Source organism: Etheostoma cragini, chromosome 12 (genome assembly GCF_013103735.1).
Source record: "Etheostoma cragini isolate CJK2018 chromosome 12, CSU_Ecrag_1.0, whole genome shotgun sequence".
Taxonomy (NCBI): Eukaryota; Metazoa; Chordata; class Actinopteri; order Perciformes; family Percidae; genus Etheostoma; species Etheostoma cragini.
In genome coordinates this window covers 11,137,058-11,158,367 of record NC_048418.1, presented here as the reverse complement: position 1 = coordinate 11,158,367, position 21,310 = coordinate 11,137,058, and the positions used below count along the sequence as shown (strand labels likewise).

At 38.3% G+C, this 21,310-nt stretch overlaps 1 protein-coding gene across 2 annotated transcripts; it reads right to left on the bottom strand.

Moving 5' to 3' along the window:
• Nucleotides 1-12,218: 12,218 nt before the first annotated feature.
• Nucleotides 12,219-20,528, bottom strand: LOC117954732 (neurturin-like). 2 transcript variants are annotated; one of them, XM_034888693.1, is made up of 4 exons: nt 20,306-20,528; nt 19,719-20,151; nt 13,645-13,984; nt 12,219-13,158 (listed from the first exon to the last, which is right to left on the bottom strand). In XM_034888693.1, the coding sequence occupies exons 3-4, from the start codon at nt 13,955-13,957 to the stop codon at nt 12,722-12,724; spliced, it is 750 nt and encodes a 249-aa protein (XP_034744584.1). In that variant the 5' UTR covers nt 13,958-13,984; nt 19,719-20,151; nt 20,306-20,528; the 3' UTR covers nt 12,219-12,721. The 2 variants fall into 2 exon arrangements, with proteins under 2 accessions (XP_034744584.1, XP_034744585.1); XM_034888694.1 differs by lacking the exons at nt 19,719-20,151; nt 20,306-20,528 and adding an exon at nt 17,480-17,743.
• Nucleotides 20,529-21,310: the final 782 nt, after the last annotated feature.

Sequence of the window (21,310 nt, the reverse complement as noted above, 5' to 3'; positions counted from 1 at the left end):
TATTCCTTTTTATAACTTTCTAACATACCATAATATGACTGTTTTCAACATACTATTCAATGCCTTTTTAATCACTTTTTTCAACTTACCACAATTTGACTGTTTTTGACAATCTATACCATGAATTTTTTTGCACTTTTTTTTACGTGCCATACTAAGATTTTATTCAAAATACTATACTATGACTTTGATTCACTTTTTTGGACATTCTATAGCATGAGTTTTTTTTTACGTACTACACTATTCCTTTTTTATCACTTTTTTAGCATACCAAGGCTGTGACTTTTTTCAACATGCCATACTATGATTTTTTTTAACGTTCTATACTATGACTTTTTTTTGACATACTATACTATGAAGTTTTTATCACCTTTTTGACATATTATGCATGACTGTTTAATTCCTTTTTACGAAATACTACACCGTGACTTTTTTGACATACTGTACTATGACTGTTTTGTTACTTCTTTCAACTTACTATACTTTGACTGTTTCTGACATAGTATATTATTACTTTTTTATCACTGTTTTTATATGCTGTACTAGTTTTTTTTTTACACACTATACTATGACTTTGCATCACTTTTTCAACATTCAATACAATGTTTATTTCAACATACTATACTATGACTTTTTTTTTACAGATGATTTTTTGACAGTTCAGATATGAAAGTAAAGGGATAGGGGAAACACATGCAGGATACCGTCCCAGGTTGGACCCTAACCTTGGACATCGTGTGCATACATGTGTGCCTGCTCTCGCTATCTGCCCATGACATGCTATACCATGACTTTTTTCAACTTAACCTACTATAACTTTTTGATGGATTTTTACGACATACTACATACTATGACTATTTTTAAACATAATTTGTTGACCCAGGTTTGATATCCGGTCTCGGCTGACCCTTTTCATGACGTTTTTTTTCAACATACAATACTATGACTTTTTCTGACTTTTTTCAACATAAGATTAAATTAGATTACATTGCATTAATATACTTTTACATTTTTTTCAACGTACTGTAATGTGGCTTTTTAACAGATTTTTCAACATACTATACTATGACATTGTTATCACTTCTTTTGACATACCATACTGTTACTTCCTTCAACATATTACTTTTTTATGACTTTTTTCCTCGATACTACACTATTACTTTATCACTTTATTAGACACATATAAAACATACACAACATATTATGATTTTGTTATCACTTTGATCGACAAACTATGACCCTTTCAATATTCCATGATATGATTTTTTTTAACATTCCATATCATGACTTTTATTGATTACTATACTGTGACTTTTTCAGCACCTTTTTTCAATATGCTATAAAAACTTTTTATCATTTTTTTGACATACGTATATTATGACTTTTTGACATGCTAAACTTGAAACATTACACTTTGGTTTAATACATTTTGGTTATTTAACATTTAAATGTAATTGGTACTATTTAAAACCATTCCCACTTTTCCATCTATTCTCACTTTTACTTTTTTTAAATATTAGTTTTAACAATCAATAGTTACAGAAATCAAAGGTCAAGCATGGCTTTTTCACCACTGGTTCTGTCCTTGTGAGCTTGTTTTTATACATTTAAGTTTTTGAAATATTGTACAGAACTATAAGCTTGAATTGATTCTCTAGTCAGCTATACATACCCATTATCATTCCTTTTATTCCCAAGACATCTCTCTCCCATTTTCTTTTGATATGCTGCAAATTCCGTATACTGTTATTTATAATAGTTTTATTATTTAAAGGGTTTCTAGATGTGGATAAATCTTTTATGAACTACATTTTTTAACTTTTATTTAATCAATTACTTAATATTAAAATGTCTACGTGCATAGATATATATTGATGTGGACTATTGCTTGTTTGTAACATTTTTGTACTATAACATTTTTATGACACACTGTACCACGACTTTTGACATAACATTTTTATGACATACATTAGTTTAAACTGCTTTTTTATATACTATTTTATGGCATACTGTACTATGACTTTTTAGGAAATCTTATCACAATGTGTTAATTTTGTTTTCTTCCTCATTACAGTACTTTAATGTTTTAGATTTTTTTGTTCACATTATAGGTTTACAAAAGTAAAAAAGCCATCTTACCATCTCCAACAAAAAAAACGCTGTTCACAAACTGCTCCAAACAACTCTATTGTAGTCCAGCCTTTTCTTCTGTGACAAACGTGCGTCACATAATATCACACATTATCATGCTCACCTAGCTGCTAACGTGGGCCCTCATTCTCTGCTTCTGACTGGCTTGTAGTGCTGACGGAGGTACTGCGAATGTGCAACTCCAAATAAAGCTACCGAGTATGGCATAGCCCTTTTTGGAAAATTAAACCATGTAAACCTTTTTGGATGTAACCTCTTAATACAATTATAAACTTGAAAATTAGCATAATATAAGTATCTGCAGGTTATGTATATTATGTTTCAAATTGTGCATTATTGATATTCATGTTTGTTTGGTATTAGTGTTCTCCTTCCTACCTTAGTTAGTGCTTTACTGCCACCAACAATCACCAACCCACTGATAAAACATTACTAACATGGGGCTGCACAGGCTATCTTAAATGTTAATCAGGTAATGGTAAAGTAGTTTTGTGTTGTAGCTGCCCAAGTAGAATTCCTCTGTACCTGCACAGAATTAATTTGCATTGCTTTTGAATCAAATGAAAATTCAGGATGTTTTTTTGCCCAGTGAATGTAAATGAAACGTAGAAACGTATTACTTCAGACCAGGTGGAAGCTGTGGTAAAGTGATACCCCTCAGTTGGAGCAGGTCTTGAATTTCAGTAGACTTGGACAACTTTCAAGCCTATACATGATGTCAGAATGAGAAGCACCTATTATGCATTGTTTAAAAAGTAAAAGCAGAAAAAACCTCTCATGTCATTCTTCAAACAGCTCCTTTTAACAGAGAGCAAATTGCACTCTTTCCTCTTCTTCACGCAGTCAGGTTTAGTGTTATAACTCACTGAGTGTTTAAAGAGAGTAACACATTTAAATTACTACCTCAGAAGCCACATTTTTAAGACTTGTTATCACCTGTGAGCTAAAGTATGTTTATAAAAGGCCAATCTGTAAATGAGTCATGCACTTCTAGAAAATGCAAAGTGAAGAAAGGACAGTTTTGGCAACCCCTTAAGGACAATCATGTCAGAGTGGATTATGTTCAGAGGGGGAAGTTGATAAAAGATTGTCAGGAAAATACTTTGAACAAGAATTCGTGGAATGCTTTGACAGAAAAGGGGAAGTAGTGTTTTTATATTGACGAGCAGTAGTAAGGTCTTACTGTGTTCTTCCTTCTGAGTAGCTTGGATAAATAACGACAGGTGTCACATAAAAACAATCATTAAACACTTATATGACCTCCCATAAATATGATTCTTTATTTGTGTCATTTATCGCCTTACAATGAGTCAAGACGTTTGTAAGAGGGCTGGGTAAAAAAGAATCACTGCATCATGACTTTCTTTCAATGAGGCATTTGCAGGAAGCGTCCTCCTCCAGGATGATGATGTATAAAGGAAAGATTACTAACAGGAATAAATGAGTTATCATGACATAGATGTGAGTTAATAATAAATAATAAATGACTCAACAGTCTGATATGGTTCTGCACTCTCACTGCAGTCTAGGGGTGCTGAACAGACAGACATGAGACACAAATGTTTGGTCTTTTTTCCACACTGATGGTCTTGGAAGGTAAGACAACACATTGACAAGAGGTAAAATGCACTGAAAGACAAAAGTATAAATGCATTGTTATGTATCTGCAGCATTATAACTATCATTTCTATTCTACATTTATTTCAGATTGAACTGCAACTACAGTGCATTATTGTGCCCTGTGATAATACAGGGTCCCCAGATTTTCAGCTGACCCAGAGGGCAGATGTTCATTGTGTGTCAGATGGTTTGTTGTTGGATTAACTGCTAAATTACTTAGGAATACGCAACACTACAGCAGAGGATCAACTGAAATAATCAGGACCTTACTTATGCATCTACTTCACTATTGCAAATGGTAATACTTGTTATTTTTCCTCTACTGTATTTATTTGATTGCTACATCTAATGGTTACTTTACAGATATAGTTTCGTAAAATAAAATGTAATAATTTGCATGCAAACTGTGTCATATGCTCATACGACATTATACACAGAACCACCCAACACTAGGAATTAGTTTCACCTGGACCAGCTGCATTATTAAAGTTATACTTACAAAGCCTCTGGAATACAATAAAATGCTATTGATATTTTACTATTATTTATAATGTATTCAATGTTATATAATTTTCAATTAAATCAGTAAATAGTACTTTTAAGAGATCCCCATGTGCATCCATTGTACATAACTCCCAGTCAGGTCAAATTGTTTTTTTTCCTGTCATTCTTTTGTTATTCCACAAGGAGGAGCTGTCATGTGAAAAAAACACATCTCTGAATACTTAATGTATTTCCTAATACTGTGGGATTAATTTATGAATTTCATATATGTTAAAGGTGTGAATCACAGTTAAACAGAGGTGCCTATAGGCAGTTAAAGGGAACTACTTTAGTGGGTCAGTGTGGATTTGGTTCATTATAATGACAGTGTGAAACTGTAAATGTATTGTTACATGCAGTAGAATTAAAATTCTACCTAAAATGATTTTAGCTACATCACAGCCTTCAGTGTCCTAATGGGTCCCTTAACAAACCTCATGTTGACCATCAAACAGGACAGGACTTAAACTCTCCTCCAGACCTTCTGTCATTTATTCCTCTTTCTGTCTCGGAGTCATTCACATATTACCTATAGATTACTACTTCTAAATAAAGCTTTATATTTTAGTATAAAACAATAAAAACAATGAACAGTACAACAATAAAGTGTGTGTGGTGGTGAAGGACCCAGTGTGAAGCTCCCCCTGTTCCACCAAATCCTGCCACTCCCAATCATTACCCCACCCCAAGGACCCTATAAAACACTCTACATGCATACTACAAACAAACACACACACCCCACTAACACAAAAAAGTAAACATCCTGGCAAGTACAGACATTTTTATATCTGACTCCAATCAAAAGCCTTTTACCAACTTAAAATGCTCCCTTCTGCCTGTATTGTGTTTGAGCTGTGGAGCCCTTGTGTAAAGAAAAGGCAATGAGAAGGCAGTAGGTCAAAGGTTACAAGTTTTGAAGCATGTTCTGATCCACATTGGAGCCAATGACTTAATGGCAAAAAATAATGACAAACAACAACAGCACTACAGATGGTAGCACACAGAAAGAAAGGAGTATCCTGAGCTTAAGATAACTGTTTCAACCTAACAACAAAGACCTGACCTATCTCTGCGTACCATCTATAACATTTATGTTGATTTTTAAACAGTGAATCCATCTGCAAAATTTCCAAACAGCTCTCCACAGAGACAGCTATCAGCAGCATCTCTACAACCACATTCACCACAACAAGAGCCAAGTGAGTCTGTTTGCAACTTGTCAGACTCTAGGACATCCAAACCAGCAAACAGACAATTCTCTGTTCAGCCAAACACACGCCAGCCTGCTTAAAGAATGGGCATCATTATTTTCAACAGCAGAGATGGTGCCATCCGAGCTCTATTTAGATTCAACACTGCCAAATTAAGCAGTCTTTGCTTCTCCAGTACCACCCACTCAAACTCAAACCAGCCAATCAGAGAGCTACAGCACTGTGACCGCACCACGAGCAGCCCCTCTGGACCACCTTACTCTACTCCAGACTATGTATTAACACTGTTTACATGACATGGACAACAGTCATTTATCATGAGTCGAATCCGGCAGTAAACAGTTATTCTCCGAAACACTAATTGTATTCATGCAAGTTTTCTTTTTCAATCAGAAGTTATATAAATTCAGTGAATTGTTAATTGGTATTTATGTTGAAAGGTATTAAATATTTATGGATGGGAATAGCAAAATGCACATGAATTATGAATGAATTTGAAGAGTCAACAAGGACATCTATCTCTTTTATGAAATGTTGCATCCATTTCCACCCTCCAACCAATCCTGTATAAATCTTAAAATGCAATTAAATGTCTAAATGTAACAATTTCATTATTTAAAAAATTAAATTAAAATACAGCCCAAATGGATTGTGTTAATTAATCATTGGAGAGTTCAGAGTTGCTCAAGAAGAGGAGAAACACCTGCTCGTAGCAGTTGTTCAGGCTGTCCTCCAGAGTCACTGCTGCATCCTCTGTCCTGCTATCTTCCTCTAAAGATGTCTGAACTCACCAACATGCTGCAGCTGGACATGGGAGGGGGTTGTAAAACTTTGGCATGTTTATTGTAGAGCTAGTCACTGCTGTTACCAACAACAGATGTCTTTAATACAACAATACTAATAACTTTCAACACGAATATTGAGGGGTTTCCTATAAATCTACAAAAAACACAATCGTTAATTTGACCACATATGATAACGAGAGGATCATCTGTGAAGTAAATTACTTTGTTCTCAAAAAACATCTCCTCTGTTCAGTTTAAGTCTCTTGTTGGCAAAGAGTTTTACTTCTTTCAATTTGGAGTTCATAAACTCCCACTGGCCCAAGGTCTAACAAGTCATTATCACCCCGTGAAAAATATGTTGAGAAAAACCAATGAAACAATTATTTCTTTGAAAATGTCAAACGTGGTACAAATTCCTATAAATAATCTTAGTTTGTGATAAAAATGGATGCCATGTGTTACTTTTTAATTGTCTAATGTTGCTTTCATTAAAAGGCTTTGGTTTTTTCTTTCCCTCACATCCCGCAATTTTCTGTTGTGGGTGTGTAGATATTTTGGGTGAAGGCCATGTACTACAGTGGCAAGTAGTGCAAATATCTGTTTATATAGGAGGTAAAGCGGTTCCAAACATTTTTTGCATATTTTGGGTGCTAAGAGTGAAACAAATAAAACTATGTAAATACAACGCGTTGGGAAATGCTTTCCAAATCTTTCTCTTTGCTCTTGTGACATGGAACAAAAGTTGTTACTGCTGTGGAAATTCTTAAATTTTTAAATTGGATTTCAACGTTTAAACCCTTTGATGTTATTCATGTGGTTGGCGTTAAAATATGAAAAGCTTAAAATACAAACTGTTGAAGTCATTTCTCCCCCACAGCTGTAGTAAATACAGTAAATTCCAGTCAAACTGAAACATGTGCTCCGTTTGGCCAAATAATACCCAAAGGAAAAAATACAGTTTTTCACTCACAAAAATACAACAGTCACCCCAGACCTTTCATCAGCCACACAATCCTGTGTGACCTGCCTCTGATTGACTCTAAACTCAGATAACTCAACCTGACTTCTGTATTGCCTCCAAATGCCTACAGCCATGGTATGAACTCCAAGACATGCAATTGCCTCATTGGATCTGTCCAGGAAGTTGTGTGAGTTGTGTTGTCTGGCCTTTTCTGGGATTTTTGTCTCATAGGGAAAAACACTAGTCTTCATGCAAAAATAACTCAGAAAGAGCTTTTCCTGTTTAATATTACTCGTACTCAGAAGACGAAATATAGTGATAACGTATTCAATTTAAGATAAGTTGCATTCAAAGTTCAATCCAGTGTCCAGTTTTTTAGTGTGGGCCATATACAGCACTGTGCCACAATTACTTTTTACTAGACCTTCAATATATACTGTACTTCACACAGACTCTAAGTCAGAACTGGTTATATTCCGTATACAGTATGGCGCTGCCATCATGCAAGAACCCTCTAACTCCACTTTTGGTGTGTTTGATGTTCTGACTTCAATTTGAAGCAAAGTTCCGGCTCAGATACTGTCTTGTATCTTATCAAATGTCATTTTCAATGTACACATGAGTTGTCATGAACTGTTGCTGTTAGCTTCCCTGATTAAAGCACATCCCCTTAACCTTAAAATTTAGCTAGAATAGGGTAATGACGTTTTGACATGTCAAAGGGATTCTCCCTCGGAAAAAAAGTTATGCTTTAATGGCAAAATAAAAAATGTATTGTATTGTGGCTGTGCTGCCTTCTGCTCTACTAGTTTAACCATTAGTGGAGAAATTTCCTACAAATGCATGATTAAATTTCTGCATAAAAAATGATGATGAAAGAATCTTACCAGACCTTTGTTTGTGTTGATTCATAATTTCCATCTCTAATCCAATCTAAATTGCTGCCCACATTGGTGATGGGCGAAAATGAAGAAAAACACCTCTTCAAACACACTTGAAAATACATGCTCTCCTCGGCTAAATGTTTTACCAAAAACAGGTGATACAGTTCCCATATACTTTGGCCCCCTGGGATGTTTCCGAGGTCATTGGGAAGTTAACACTCTCAATTTTTTGTTCCAAGTGTCAGTGTGATTCTAGGCCTTCCTGACACAGAGCTAAAGAGTTTAGAATAGAGAATTTCTATTTCCGTCCAAGCAAAGCATCTTTAAAATCATTAAAACACCACTGTAAGCATATTAGATGGGCTACACACAAAAGCCACATTTCTCAACTTAAAAGAGAAAAAATCCAGAAGAAAAACATTTAGAAAATTGATGTTTTATGAAGTTTTTACAGATATGTCTGTGCGTTTCTCTCATTTCTTTTAAGAAAAGAGCCAAAAAAATGCAAAATGCAAAACTTCTCAAATACAAAAACACATCCACATAAATCGAATACATACTTGAAATAACTACATACATACATTTATAGAAATAAGTAATTATAAATTGATGAAATGGTGAAATGCAATAAAAAGGCCTTATTTTTTGCTTTGACAAAGCTGCAGCCGTCACAGGGTTAAAATGTTCTGGTCAAGTTTGGTATCAACCAATTCGTCTTCCTACTGGCTAAACAGGGAGGCCGGTTTCGTAACATCTAGTTTTAACTGAAAGGAATAGGTGTCAATCTTTCCCACGTTGGTCCTCCCTGAACTCTGCGTCATGATTGGCTTCTATTAGGGCCATCTCGGGCTACACTAGACTGATTGGCTGACACGACCTGTCAATCGAATGCTTAGACGCCAGAGAATCTGCCGATGTTCTCAGTAACAGTGTTGCAGCCCTGACGAAGAAGAGAGCCGTGATTAAAACGCAGAAATGATGAACTGTTAAGCTTTCTTTCCGTTGAAACTCGGCCAGAAACTCCAAGATTGCGAGGGGACCAGCTCGTTTTGAATAAAAATAATTGGATATTCTTATTTCTTGGATTGTTGGCGATGTACGAAAAAAGGTTTTTGGCGATCTTTCACTGCTGTGAATGAAGATACGAGGAAAAAGGTATGGATGCACACTCCACTTTAGACACTAGTGGCGCAGACTCTTTCTGTATTTCTTTACTTCCCAACAGGATAATAACTATAACTAAGTCATCTTATGCTTTGTGTGTGGGCTTAATTGAATCATGAGACTTTAAGAATTCAACTGGTGTGCTGCATGAGCATGTTTATGAAGATTAAATGCTTGCAATTTATTAGTGGAGAAAATGTTTTTTCTTAATTAGAGAAAACGGTCCCGTCAGCGGGACGGCGTAGCCAAAGAGATGTATTGAAGATAAGTTTTGTGGGGTGGGCAGTACTTGTGTTGTAGAAGCTGATGTGCATGCACTGAGAAATTGGCACCACATTTAGAAAAATATCTAAACTTGAAAAGGTTTGAAAGGTTTGATACATATATATATCAACTTGAAGAAACCAATTATTTGAGAAAAGTCGGAACGCCTATCATTAGCCCACTTGTCTAAGTTTTTCAGTGATGTTTGAAAATGTCAAAAACGTCAAAAATATGTAGGTGGGAAAAAGAATGAGGACAGACCCTGCCTGTGCAACAGCCAGAAAAATGACGACAGAAAAGTATGCAAAAATGTAGACACATGTGGGCGACATTAAAACAGCTGTAAGTGGCTGTAAGTCAGTTGAAAGGAAAAAAGGAAAAATAAATCAGCATTTGTTTTCCAATCATCATAAAACTTTAACCGCAAGCAACTGCCATCATAGTTTTTGCGTCGAGTTAAACTTACATTGGCAGGACGAATACATGAGTTGTTACGAAATTGTTGTGAACAAGCTCACATGGATTATTTTTATATTATCGTTATTATTATTATTATATAAGTCTGAATTTTTATGAACCCTAAGAGGGAGTTTTCCTGTAGAAAACGTAACGTTCATTTAGGGGTACAGAAAGTTCTACAACTCATGAAGCCCTATGAAGGCCTCAGAAAACCTTTAAGCTAAACTCAAAACTGCATGGTGGTCAAGTTAAAAACAAGGATGTTTATGATCATCTTTGAAAAGCATCCACTTGAGGTCATTCACACATTACTTTCTGTCTGTGGGACCCAAGTCCATTGGTTCCTTCTGAAAATGTAAATCTTAAAAAAAGGAAGAAAAGAAGGCTCACAGACGTGTAGTTTAAGTAATTTCACAAAACCTCTGGGCACTGTTGTTGAGCTTAAGTTTCACAAAAAGGAGTAAATAGTGCACTTTCAGTCGTGGATAAATATACATTTGAAATAAGTAGCTGCCACAGTCACGTCCTTGCTGATTCTTTCCGCCTGCTGGAGGGATCCAACTATCTGGTCACAATGTTTAAGCTAATGTCATCACTGCTCCCTGTTCAGCACATGAGCTGCTGTATAATAGATGATTTCAGGGAGAGAACCTCATTGAGTAAACCAGTGTTATCAAGAAACATTTAGATTTATCATGATAAAGGTGTTGTGTTTTTATATGCAACATGGTTTATTTAGTACAATCTGATGGTTTACTTTCCCAATAGGGATCACCCTTTTTACTTTATTTCATTACAAAACAGCATCTCACATTCTAAGAGTTTTAATGTTTTTTATTTCTTTATGCATTTATTTCTTTATATTTTAAATACAATCGGAGTACAGAATATTTGACGCCAAAAGATTGATAGTTTGGGAGAAATGATGAACATCCATACCTCCACAATTATGTTTATTCAGCAGTCAATATAGAATGTTAGATAAAACATTTTTTGGCACAGTTGCTTAATGATAATAAGCTGTCCCGTTTCTGTGTGATAATCTAAATAAATATGCAAAACCATAATTTACTTCCCAAATAAATACAATATAAACTACAATAAAGATGCACTGCATCCACGCCCCACACTGCACCTCCTAAGGAAAAAACAGACACAACATAATTTGTTGTACTTCGAACTGTTGCAATGGATTCAAACCAAATAAAGATTGTTGAAGGTGAAAAAAATTGCTTTATAAATTAATTTCTTTCTTCTTTCTTTCTCTACCAGGCACTACAACAAAGAGGAATTTGATGGGCCTACAGAAGGCTGTACTGTGGGCTCTGGATCATAAGTTACAAGGTTTAATGGATAGGCGCAAACACATTTCCAGATCCTGACTCTACGTCATAGTTTCTGTCAGCAAGAAAAAAAAACATGCCACTACTGATCACTAAAACTATTCTTCTTTTTCACACTTGAGCCTCAGATTAGCTGAAAGTGTAAACGTTTTTAAATTACATCCAGAGACGATATTAAAGAGGTAATATCACCTGGAACTTGAGATGTGAAATATTCAGGAATCTAAGTTTGTGAATTTGTCATGCATTTTGGAGTCTTTGAGTGTTTTGGCAATCTTTGAGGAACATAATTCTAAAGGATTATGGATAATTACAATAATGGGTTATTTGGGAAAAGTATGAAAAGAAAGAATTTCTTTGAGTGTGATGAGTTATTTCATGGAGAGCAGATGGGATATATGTTCATGTTCTATTATTAACGTGAGTATTTATGTGTTTTGAAACAAGCCCTTATTGCTAATCTACACAACATCAACGTACACAATAATTAAAGGTGGTTAAAGAAGATTTTCGTTCATCATCAAATTCTTATCAATAACAATTGCTCTTTACCGTGTAATAACACTGCAGTCAACAGCAATGCATACAAGCAGAGAAACAGGTCCCAAAGTCATGGCCCCTGATAACAACTCAACACACCTTTAAGTCAAAATACCTTCTGGAGACAGCTGATCATTTTAGGTCAATGGTGCACAGTGCCCTGTGCAGACCTTGAAGTAAACATATGTGCATTAAATGTATATTTATTTTATTTGTGGCTTTGAAATCAATTTTGAGCATTTTTTGCCCGAAAGGTGTAAATCACCTTTCAGGCAAAAAATGCTCAAAACTGATTTTCACCATAATATTTATGCAAACTAGATTTCAAATTACTGAAGTGAACGCCCATGGTATGAAGTGTAGTAACAGCAACAATCTAGTCCCTCATGGCTCATCATATAGCTCATCTATCGCCTGTTCTACTACTACTCAAATGTAATATCACAAACATAACGTTGCTACATTGTTGTTGTACCACAGTTTACAGTGTTACTAGACAGATAAAAAAGTTAATAAAAACGTTTTTGGTACGAACAGTCATTTTCTGTGTATCTTGGAATCCACACACAAAGACACCACTTGCTGTTCATGTGATGTGGTTCCAATGTGTTTTGCACATGTCACAAACGTGTGCCTGTCACAAAAAGGCTGCCATGGAGCAGCCTCAAACATGTTCCCATCCTTTCCTTTTTTCCTTGAGTTTACAGTATATTCCATAGATTTTCTTTTATCATCATTCATGTTCAACTCTACCAACAGAGGCTGAGAGCAGCATGAAGAAGTACATTTTACTGGGTCATACACAACCACAGTTCTTCGCCGACACATTTTGTACGGTGTGATAGCGGCTTTTGTTATCCAGGAAGGAAAAGTCCTTTTCGAAAGCGGTGGGTCGGCAGCAGGGCCCGTTGCTAACTTTGTCCCTGCGGCCTTTCTTCTTGAAGCCTGTCCGCATCATGTGCTCCATGGTGATGTCGTAATTGTGCCGGTGGGCGGTGCATTTGCCGCTGCAGTAGCGTAGCAGTACTGTCTCGTCGCTCTCATAGCCAAGACCCAGTTCACTCACTGTCAGCTCCAGCTCCCTCAGAGAGCAGGGCTTAGGCCTCCTGGCTCTTTTAGTCCTTCGGGCCTGGTTCTCACCCAGGCGCCGGCTCTTCCTTCTCTTCCTGTCGAGCAAGGTCCCAACTACATGCTGAAGCTCGCCTTCTGTGAAGCTCTGAAACATCACGGAAACTGGTAGAGAGGAGATAAAATCATATGTCTATAAACAGCAGGTGGTAGAGGGACTGACTGATTACTGTGTAATTGTGTGGCAATAGTCAGATTGCGGAGATAGTATAGGGTACTGTAGTCAGAACTGGCAGGATAATAACAAGTTGTGTGAACTGTATAACACAAGTTTTATTTTTTTTCCTGACATCACAACAGCTACACACTCTTATCCTTATCAGCATCACAGAAAGAGTTAGAGTTCCTTCAAGCCTATTTGAGTTGATGAATGCCAAAAGGAAAGTGGGTATATCTTCCTCTCGTGGTTCTATGGAATGCCAGTGAACTATGAGGTGCTAATTGACTGTCTGTTATAGTGAAACATTAAAATCTGCTCTATAAACAACAGAGTCAGGTACTAAGTGTTCTGTCTGAACCCCAGCTGCCCTTTCACACAACACCCTTTCTCAGACCAGACAAAGGAAGGAAGACAATAACAGTTTATCTTACACTCTGAGAGGAGAGAGTTCATCTCGTCTGCTGAGCGGGTTCTCCGATGTGGACCACTCATCTGCCGGGACAACACGGTCGATTCTGCTGCTCCTGATGATGATGATGATGATGATGACGATGAGGATATTGGCAGTGAGGTCTTGGGTGTTGATTCTAATGATGAAGACGGTCTTGATAAGGACGGAGTTGTGTAAGAATATTTTGTTTTAGGTTTGAACTGTCCGATCGTGGCCATGTTTCTAACAAGGAGGATGGACAGGGCTGTGCCACAGAGCATGAAGGCAAATGTAGCACCTTTCCATAACTTCATCTTAGAACGTGGAGGAGCATTGAAACTCTGTTGGGAAAGGCAAAGCAGACAAACGTCAGACATGTTCAAACAGTCACACCTCCAGTCATCTAAACAATTTCATCAACTTGTCACATTAACAATTAACACAGATAACAATTGTTATTTTCTGTGCCATCACAGTTCTTTGACCTTCCAATAAATCCACTTCTCTCACCAGGGCTTTCATTTTACCTTCAGTTTACATTTTCTGATTCTGGTGTCAGCTCGTTTTCACTGTAAGTGGGTTCATTGCTGACACATGAGAATCCAGTGTGTTTAAGCTGCCTGAAGAAGAAAAAACATAACTCGGCTTTCTTATTTGAACTGAAGGCAGGCTGGATTAGTTTTGCAACCCCTTGCCCCCTGAAATGTCTCGAAGGTTTGTACTTTCGGAGTGCAAAAGTAGATGTTCCTTAACCATCCTTTTAAAGGAGGGAAATCCATTCATTTCTTTACAGGAGCCACACCTATTCACAATGCTATGTATGATGAGACCTCAGTGAACATGTGTGTTTGTACATCCCTTTTTTCTTATACTGCCCCTCCCTTTCAATAGACACTGCAACACAGCAGCCACAAATTTGTTTTTGCAGGAATGTAGAGGAGTTATATCTTATGTTTTCTCTCTTCTCATTGTAATGTCGCAGGTATTTGAGAAGTTTTACAACCTCATTTCTTTTGTATTTTTCATATCATGTCACCAGTGAGCAAAACATTCCCCCAGAGCAGTAAATGGTATACTGGCAGTGACTAACAGCAAATCCAGACCAGCCTCACAAAGTGTTTTGCCAGACTGGATTCTGTAGTGTACATATACAGGCTGCTGGAGTGTTTACAATGGGACAAAATGTCACATATCTTTGTCTAGTTTAGTACAGAAACTAAAATCGTACACAAATAACTTTTGTAAGTTTCAGCGTGTAGGTTAGTCCTGCAGATCACATTAAAGACAAAAGGTTATGGAAAATATAGGAACATTTTGGTTTTCTGTTTGAACTTAACTTTTTGCAGTGACATAAGTAAAACAAAAGAACTATATGCAAATTGAGATAGTACTCCACAGTGCCTGACTGTTTTGGACACCGCAGAGGGAAAATACAAAGACGTCGCACTCATGAGTTGCAGTGCTATAAACAACGTATAAACAGGTAAAACCAGTCCTATCAGTCAAAGCTTGACTCATCACTCATAATTCCATATGGGTTTGACGTGGTAAGCAGCCTCTGTACAATGAATGGGTAGAATAGTATTCATTTAAAAGTCAAACATTTCAGCTAACAACCTCATTTGACAACGTCTATGTAAATCAAATGCGAAGCCGCGGCTGCTACATAATGTTACCCGATGCCGGGCTAAATGTATGATGTTCGTTTCTCACTGTTTTATTTAATCACCAGACATGATAGATAGAACCCTCTATGGAAAGTCTCATTTTGTTTCTGTTGGTTCAACACCAAGTCCTAACACCAGAAACCTCGCTGCTCCTGCTTTATATATGATACATTTTTTATTTTAAGATGAGCCAATTTCTTATGATATATGGGAAAGGATGAGATCATTGTTTTCTTATGCTATTAATAGGTCAGTGTGGGACAATTACTCAGCCTCGGAATTAACTGTTTCACACGGCTGTGAGACATTAATATCTTGCCTGTTAGTTCTGTGGCTCATCTTATAAAACAATAAGCTCATAAAGAACAGATGAGTCCTCCGATGTCTCAGTTGCTGACACTGGACGAAGCTTGGTCATCAAACACCAATATCATGTCCCTGAAGACACTTTGATTGTCATAATTACTCCACTCAGAAACACATTAGTCCCATATGCAGTTGATTGGCGCCAATAAAAGTGCCAAGGAGCATTCTGCAGCTTGTTCAGATGGTCATGGATGACTAATCAGCACAGAAATGTAATATCTACCTCAGGCCCCTCGCTGTCATGGACATAAATATACAGATATTGATAGGGGGAAGGGGCACCAGTGTTTTCTTAGGAGCGCAACGGAAAAACATGAATGAGTAGTCAACTTCCTGAAATGACAAATGCTGCTGTTCTCCAGCAAACAGAGAAGAGCAACAACGCAGAGGATATAGCGAATACTCAGAGGACTCCCCAGCAGAAGGAAAAGACATCCTCAAACTGAGACATAAAAGCGCAGATGACTACCAAATACAACTAAAACAGCTCACATACAGGCACAACATGCCTGGGCCTCACAAAGCATCAGTGCTTAGGTGCCCATGCACGCTTCTGCGTGTGGAGATAAGGCTGGTCCAAGGTAGAAGGGCCAAAACAAATGTAAAAAGTCATCTATTCACAAGGAGAAAATACAGTTTGTACGCATGAAAGTTCTTATTAGGATCTTGTGATTCTAGTGAGAGTGAGAGTGAATAAAAAACCGTATACCTGATGTTTGCTGTCAGCCTTGTGTTACCTGAAGAGCTACCAACAGAGTAAAAACTGTCCCAGAGCATCATTAAGATGTTTGAGGCAAACAATGAAAGTAAACTGCTAGGCCGAAACCTTCTCAGTCTGTCAAAGCCATTCCTGAGACATTATGTATTCTCCCAAGCATGCATCGTACAGTTGGAGCACGATCCTCAACCAAGCTCTTGTTGTGACTCAAAGGTCGCATTATTTCAAATGACACAATAAAATTGATGTTTTCAAGGAATAATTGGGCAACTGGTGATAGCGCAGCTAAGCTGGCGGTAATGTAATTACAGCAGCATGCCACTCGTATCCTCCCCTCCCTCCCATGCCAGAAGGAGACACTCAACAGAATACCACAGCCTATGGAATATGAACTAGAGATCTGTCAAAATGGGGATAAGGGGCGTCTGTGGTTAACACTTTTGAATGAAGCGGGCAGACAGGGGGTGCCTTCTTGTCAGCTTGCTTGGATCTTGACCAGTCTGACATGCTTACAGCAAAAGAAGATCACAGAAAAGGAACGAATGAAGAGCGTCTTTGTGCTGGAAAAAAGCAGATACCAACTTTTATGTCTCACCAGAATTTGCTCCTATATATTCCCCCTAAATACAGCCTCAGCCTGTTCTGTCTTACGCCCTCTCCCTTCCTGTGACTCACACATACCATAAACACACATGAGCAGCACTTGCGTGGTTTCACTTTTCCTAAATCATCTGTCATGGGCTTGGGTAGAAAAGTTTAACCTTCCATCGTTGTCCAGACACCCAATTCACTTCCAGGGCACACACACACACATTCCCAGTAGCAACATCACATAACACTTGATAATCTGGTTTACATAATACTGCTGCTTTTTGTTATCTGGAAATGTCCACAGGTCTAACCATTGTGTATTTGCCACTGCACAAACCAATGCCTCTACTTACAGAAAATTATTACCACGCTGTGTTTCAGCTCAGCTCCACCCATGTGATCGTCTGTCTCTGCGCTACTCTGAACACACCCCATAAATACCTGCACTGAAAAGATAACAGAGGAGCATAACAAACATCGGGAAAGGCACCTACTGTGTTGTTCCAATGAAACAACGTGCTTTGGGGAGTCCTAGAGAGGCCTTGTCTTGTCTTTTCCCTCTTAAGTGAGCATCAGGAGGCCTGGGGACAGCTAGAGAGTGCTTGGGGAGGTAATAGGGACATATTCCAAAGATCAGGGCGGGATTAGCACTAATGCCTGCCGGCTTTATCTTCAATCACGTGGGTTAACACCTGGCTGCAATGTTGGTGGCGCAGCCTCGGCCTTGCTGTATGTGTGTGCGTCTGTGTTAATCCATCAGACACCTCTAACTCAGGGGTTAGGCCAGCATGCAGGGCCCAAAGAGAGAGCACCTTCTACTAAAACTTGTCCTGCTTTCAATCAGAATAATGAAGAGAAAAAGTGACGAGTTTGGTTAGTTAGATCTTTTGTGTTGGCACCAAAAGGCTGTAAAATAAAGTGGATGTTCTGGGTCTGGATTGGCTGTTCCAAATCCAGCCTTGGTTCTAATGCAACTGAAAAAGGCTTAGGTTAGACTTCCCTGTAATTGTGTTGGGCAACTGCTTCGGTTGGCCTGCGTTCTGTCACTCAATAACCAAAGGATAATTAAAACAAGCCTGTTCCTTGTTAGTGAGAAAGCTGCCGTTCATTATTGAAAAAAAGAAAGGGACAATACACGTTTGGGCAAAGCCTGAAAAACTGTGATAATTTTTAAACACATTCTGTAAATACCAAACAAGATACCTACGTCCTTTTACTCGATTGGATGGAGGTTGAGTTGTTAAAAAGATTTGATTGTATTGTGGAAGCTTCACTATCATATCCCCTGGATTTATATGGATCAATCAGGGACTCGACAGCCTAGCACAATATCTCACAACGCAAACCTGTTGCTGTCAGGGTGGTGTTAATGAGGTGTGAGGGGAAAATACACGTATAGATGCACATTTGACACCAATCCCAATTTGTTTGCCCTTTGCTATTCCTGGAAGAGTTCAATCAAGGTAAAGTTCTGACATGCATTAAAAAAGCCTTTTCTAACAGAGCAGGAGCAGAGGTTTAGCAGGAAATTATTTTTGTGTGAGGTGATAGTAAGATTGATGATTGTTTTCTTGGCTACTTTCTAAAGAAGAGTCCATAAGCTGCTATTCTGCTAATCTGTCCATGCCAGATCCTCTATTAACACAACAGCATAGCCTCTAAACCCATGTTAAACATGTTGATGTTGCTGTTACAAAAGGGTGACTGCCATCTGGCACACGCTGAATACTACTTTTAAATATCACCCACATGAGCAAGCACAAGCAGGTACAAACCTGTGAAATATGATCACATTTTGCTTGTTTATAAGCCTATCCTCTTTTTAAACTACTAACACACTAATTATTTTCATGCCCAATGTATATTTTGACAAGGATCTGACAAAAATGGCTGATGCCACGATGAGGAGTGGTGCAGGAGTTCAGCTTTCCCTTTAGTTTCTTCAAATTATGACCAGCTCTGGCAGGTTATGACAGTTGAACGGCTCAATTGACTTTAGGCTTAACCCCTATCCGGCCTCTTGGGGCTCCGCTAGATGCAGTATAATCTCTAAGTATGATATGAGCTTAGGGAAAAGGGGATCATCACTTCAGTAAAATGCCCGACGTGAGTATTATCAAGTTGCTTCTCTCAGAGTACCTTCATTATATTTTTAGATGACAAGTTCAGCAATTTGATCCAGCTCCCGTTTAATTATTTAAACTTTTAAAGGCCTAGCTCTGCAAAAAATGTTGATCTCTAAAAAGATGAATGCAGAGAATAATACTACTGATCGAAAATCAGTGTTTCATAAGCGTTCAAAGTAGTACTCAAACGTTTGGAAGAGAAAAGCCAGAGAGAGTTGAGGAGCAATTACACATTATAATGAGGTAAACCACCATGTTGGATAAGTGACAGGAGAAGAAAATATTCCTCTCTGACAAAACAAACTTGTTTGTGTAGTGAGAGGTTGAATAAATTCTGCAAGACAGTTACAATCATAATTTTGTTGTTTTTTTCCCCCAACCCAGTGGAATGCCCCTTGTAGTCAATGGTAACCGCTCAGCAAACATTTCGTGACAGGCTGCTCACTATTGACATGCAGTTCCAGCAAGAGCCGCCTTTTGATACAGATAATCCAACGTGTGTTTTCTGCCACTCAAGCACTTGGTGAGGCATCCCTGTCAGTGGCACCTAACGCCTTCCCCATAAGCTGCCAGCTTAAACTAACAAAAGAAGATGTGGTGTCCTTACCGTTCGGCCGGCTAATCCAGACTTAGCTGCGTGGCGTCGTCTTCAGCTGACCTCCACAGGCAAGTGCTGGCTGGGTAAGTCCATCATCATCACAGGCGAGGGCTGGACTCCTGCATTTTACCCAGAAAATCATCACAACTCCCTGTGCCTGCAAGTAGGGGAGGTGTCCTGACTTGATTCAGGTCCAGACTGTATTATTTTTTTAAATCACATTTGCATTTCCATGGAACGCTTTTAGGTTGCAAAGATCAAGATCAACATTCCTCTGAATGTAAGCGTGCACTTCATGGCAGTCAGGTTAATCCATTCCAAAAGAGGAGAGTTTGGTGTTTAGAGAAGTCCCTGACTTGGCATCTGGTTCACCTCAGAAAACGTCTGTCAATATGTTTTTCCATACAAAACTTCTGGTCCTCCTTTTAGCACAAACCTGAACCTGAAACAGAGGAACAGAGCAAAATAGGGAGATGTAATAAACAGATCTTACAGAAGACTTAACTTCTTTCCATCTGTTGTTAAACTCCTTCCACTTTGAATCATTGCATCTCCATGCAACAGCGCCGTTGGAAAGATAATGCACATCTCCTTACCCTTTTTCCAGCAGCAGGTCTTCTCTTCAGCTCCAGGGAGGGGAACTCTGCGGGTTGAGAAGATGGGTTAGGGTGAGGAAGGAGAGCGTGGTTACCGTAGGTGGAGCAGAGAGCTTCTCTGATGCCTCTGCCTCCTGCCTCCCCCCCTCAACTGTTGCTCCTCCTCCTCCATAGTTGTACTTGTGGGACGAGTCGGATTACTACTGACATGATAATCTCCCTGGCTCTAGCTCCAGGAGCACCAAAGGATGCTTTGGCCTGAGCAGGGGCTTACATTTACCTTCTGCCTCAACAGAGTCTGACATCTTAAGTGGGCAATTGGTAATAGCCTCAATTGGGCAGATAAGAAGGGTCTGCTGAAAGCAAGTGTTTTCCAATCTTTTAGGGGGAATTAAGGAAGTTTACAATTGGTTTAAATGGTGCTAAGACAATACTAACCCCCTGTTAAATGGAATTATCACAGCAGAGGTATTTCATGATGATTTAATCTAGAGTTGGCTTGAGATAAAACCAGGGATGTTGTTGTCGAGAATCTCACGTTCATGTCCCCTCCAATACAAACCTGTATTTTAGCCCGTGAGCCTCGGCAAATGAGGTGCAGATGGTTGTGCTTTTGGAAGCCATAAGGCACTGCAGACTGCAATCTAAATAAATACCCCATCCAGGAGGGGAAATGCGTCAGGTGTGGAGGGTCAGTCATGCATAAACAAAGGCCAAACAGTTTGGAGACAAGGGAAGAAAAGCATCAGGGAAGGAAAGCCGAGAGAGATACTAAGTCTTACATGTGGCGTTTCAGGGCATAAACAAGCCAAATAAATGGACAGGTACAATGTTAATCTAAACAGAATTGATGGCTTCTGAAATGTGTCCGCAGTCAAAGATGTTGAAATAAAGCAGCTATCTTTTCTAGAAAAATGAAGTCAGGTTCACAACAGGAAACAAATTATTTGCCTACAAACATCACATTCTAATGCCATGAGTCATTCTGATCCATGGGCCAAATTA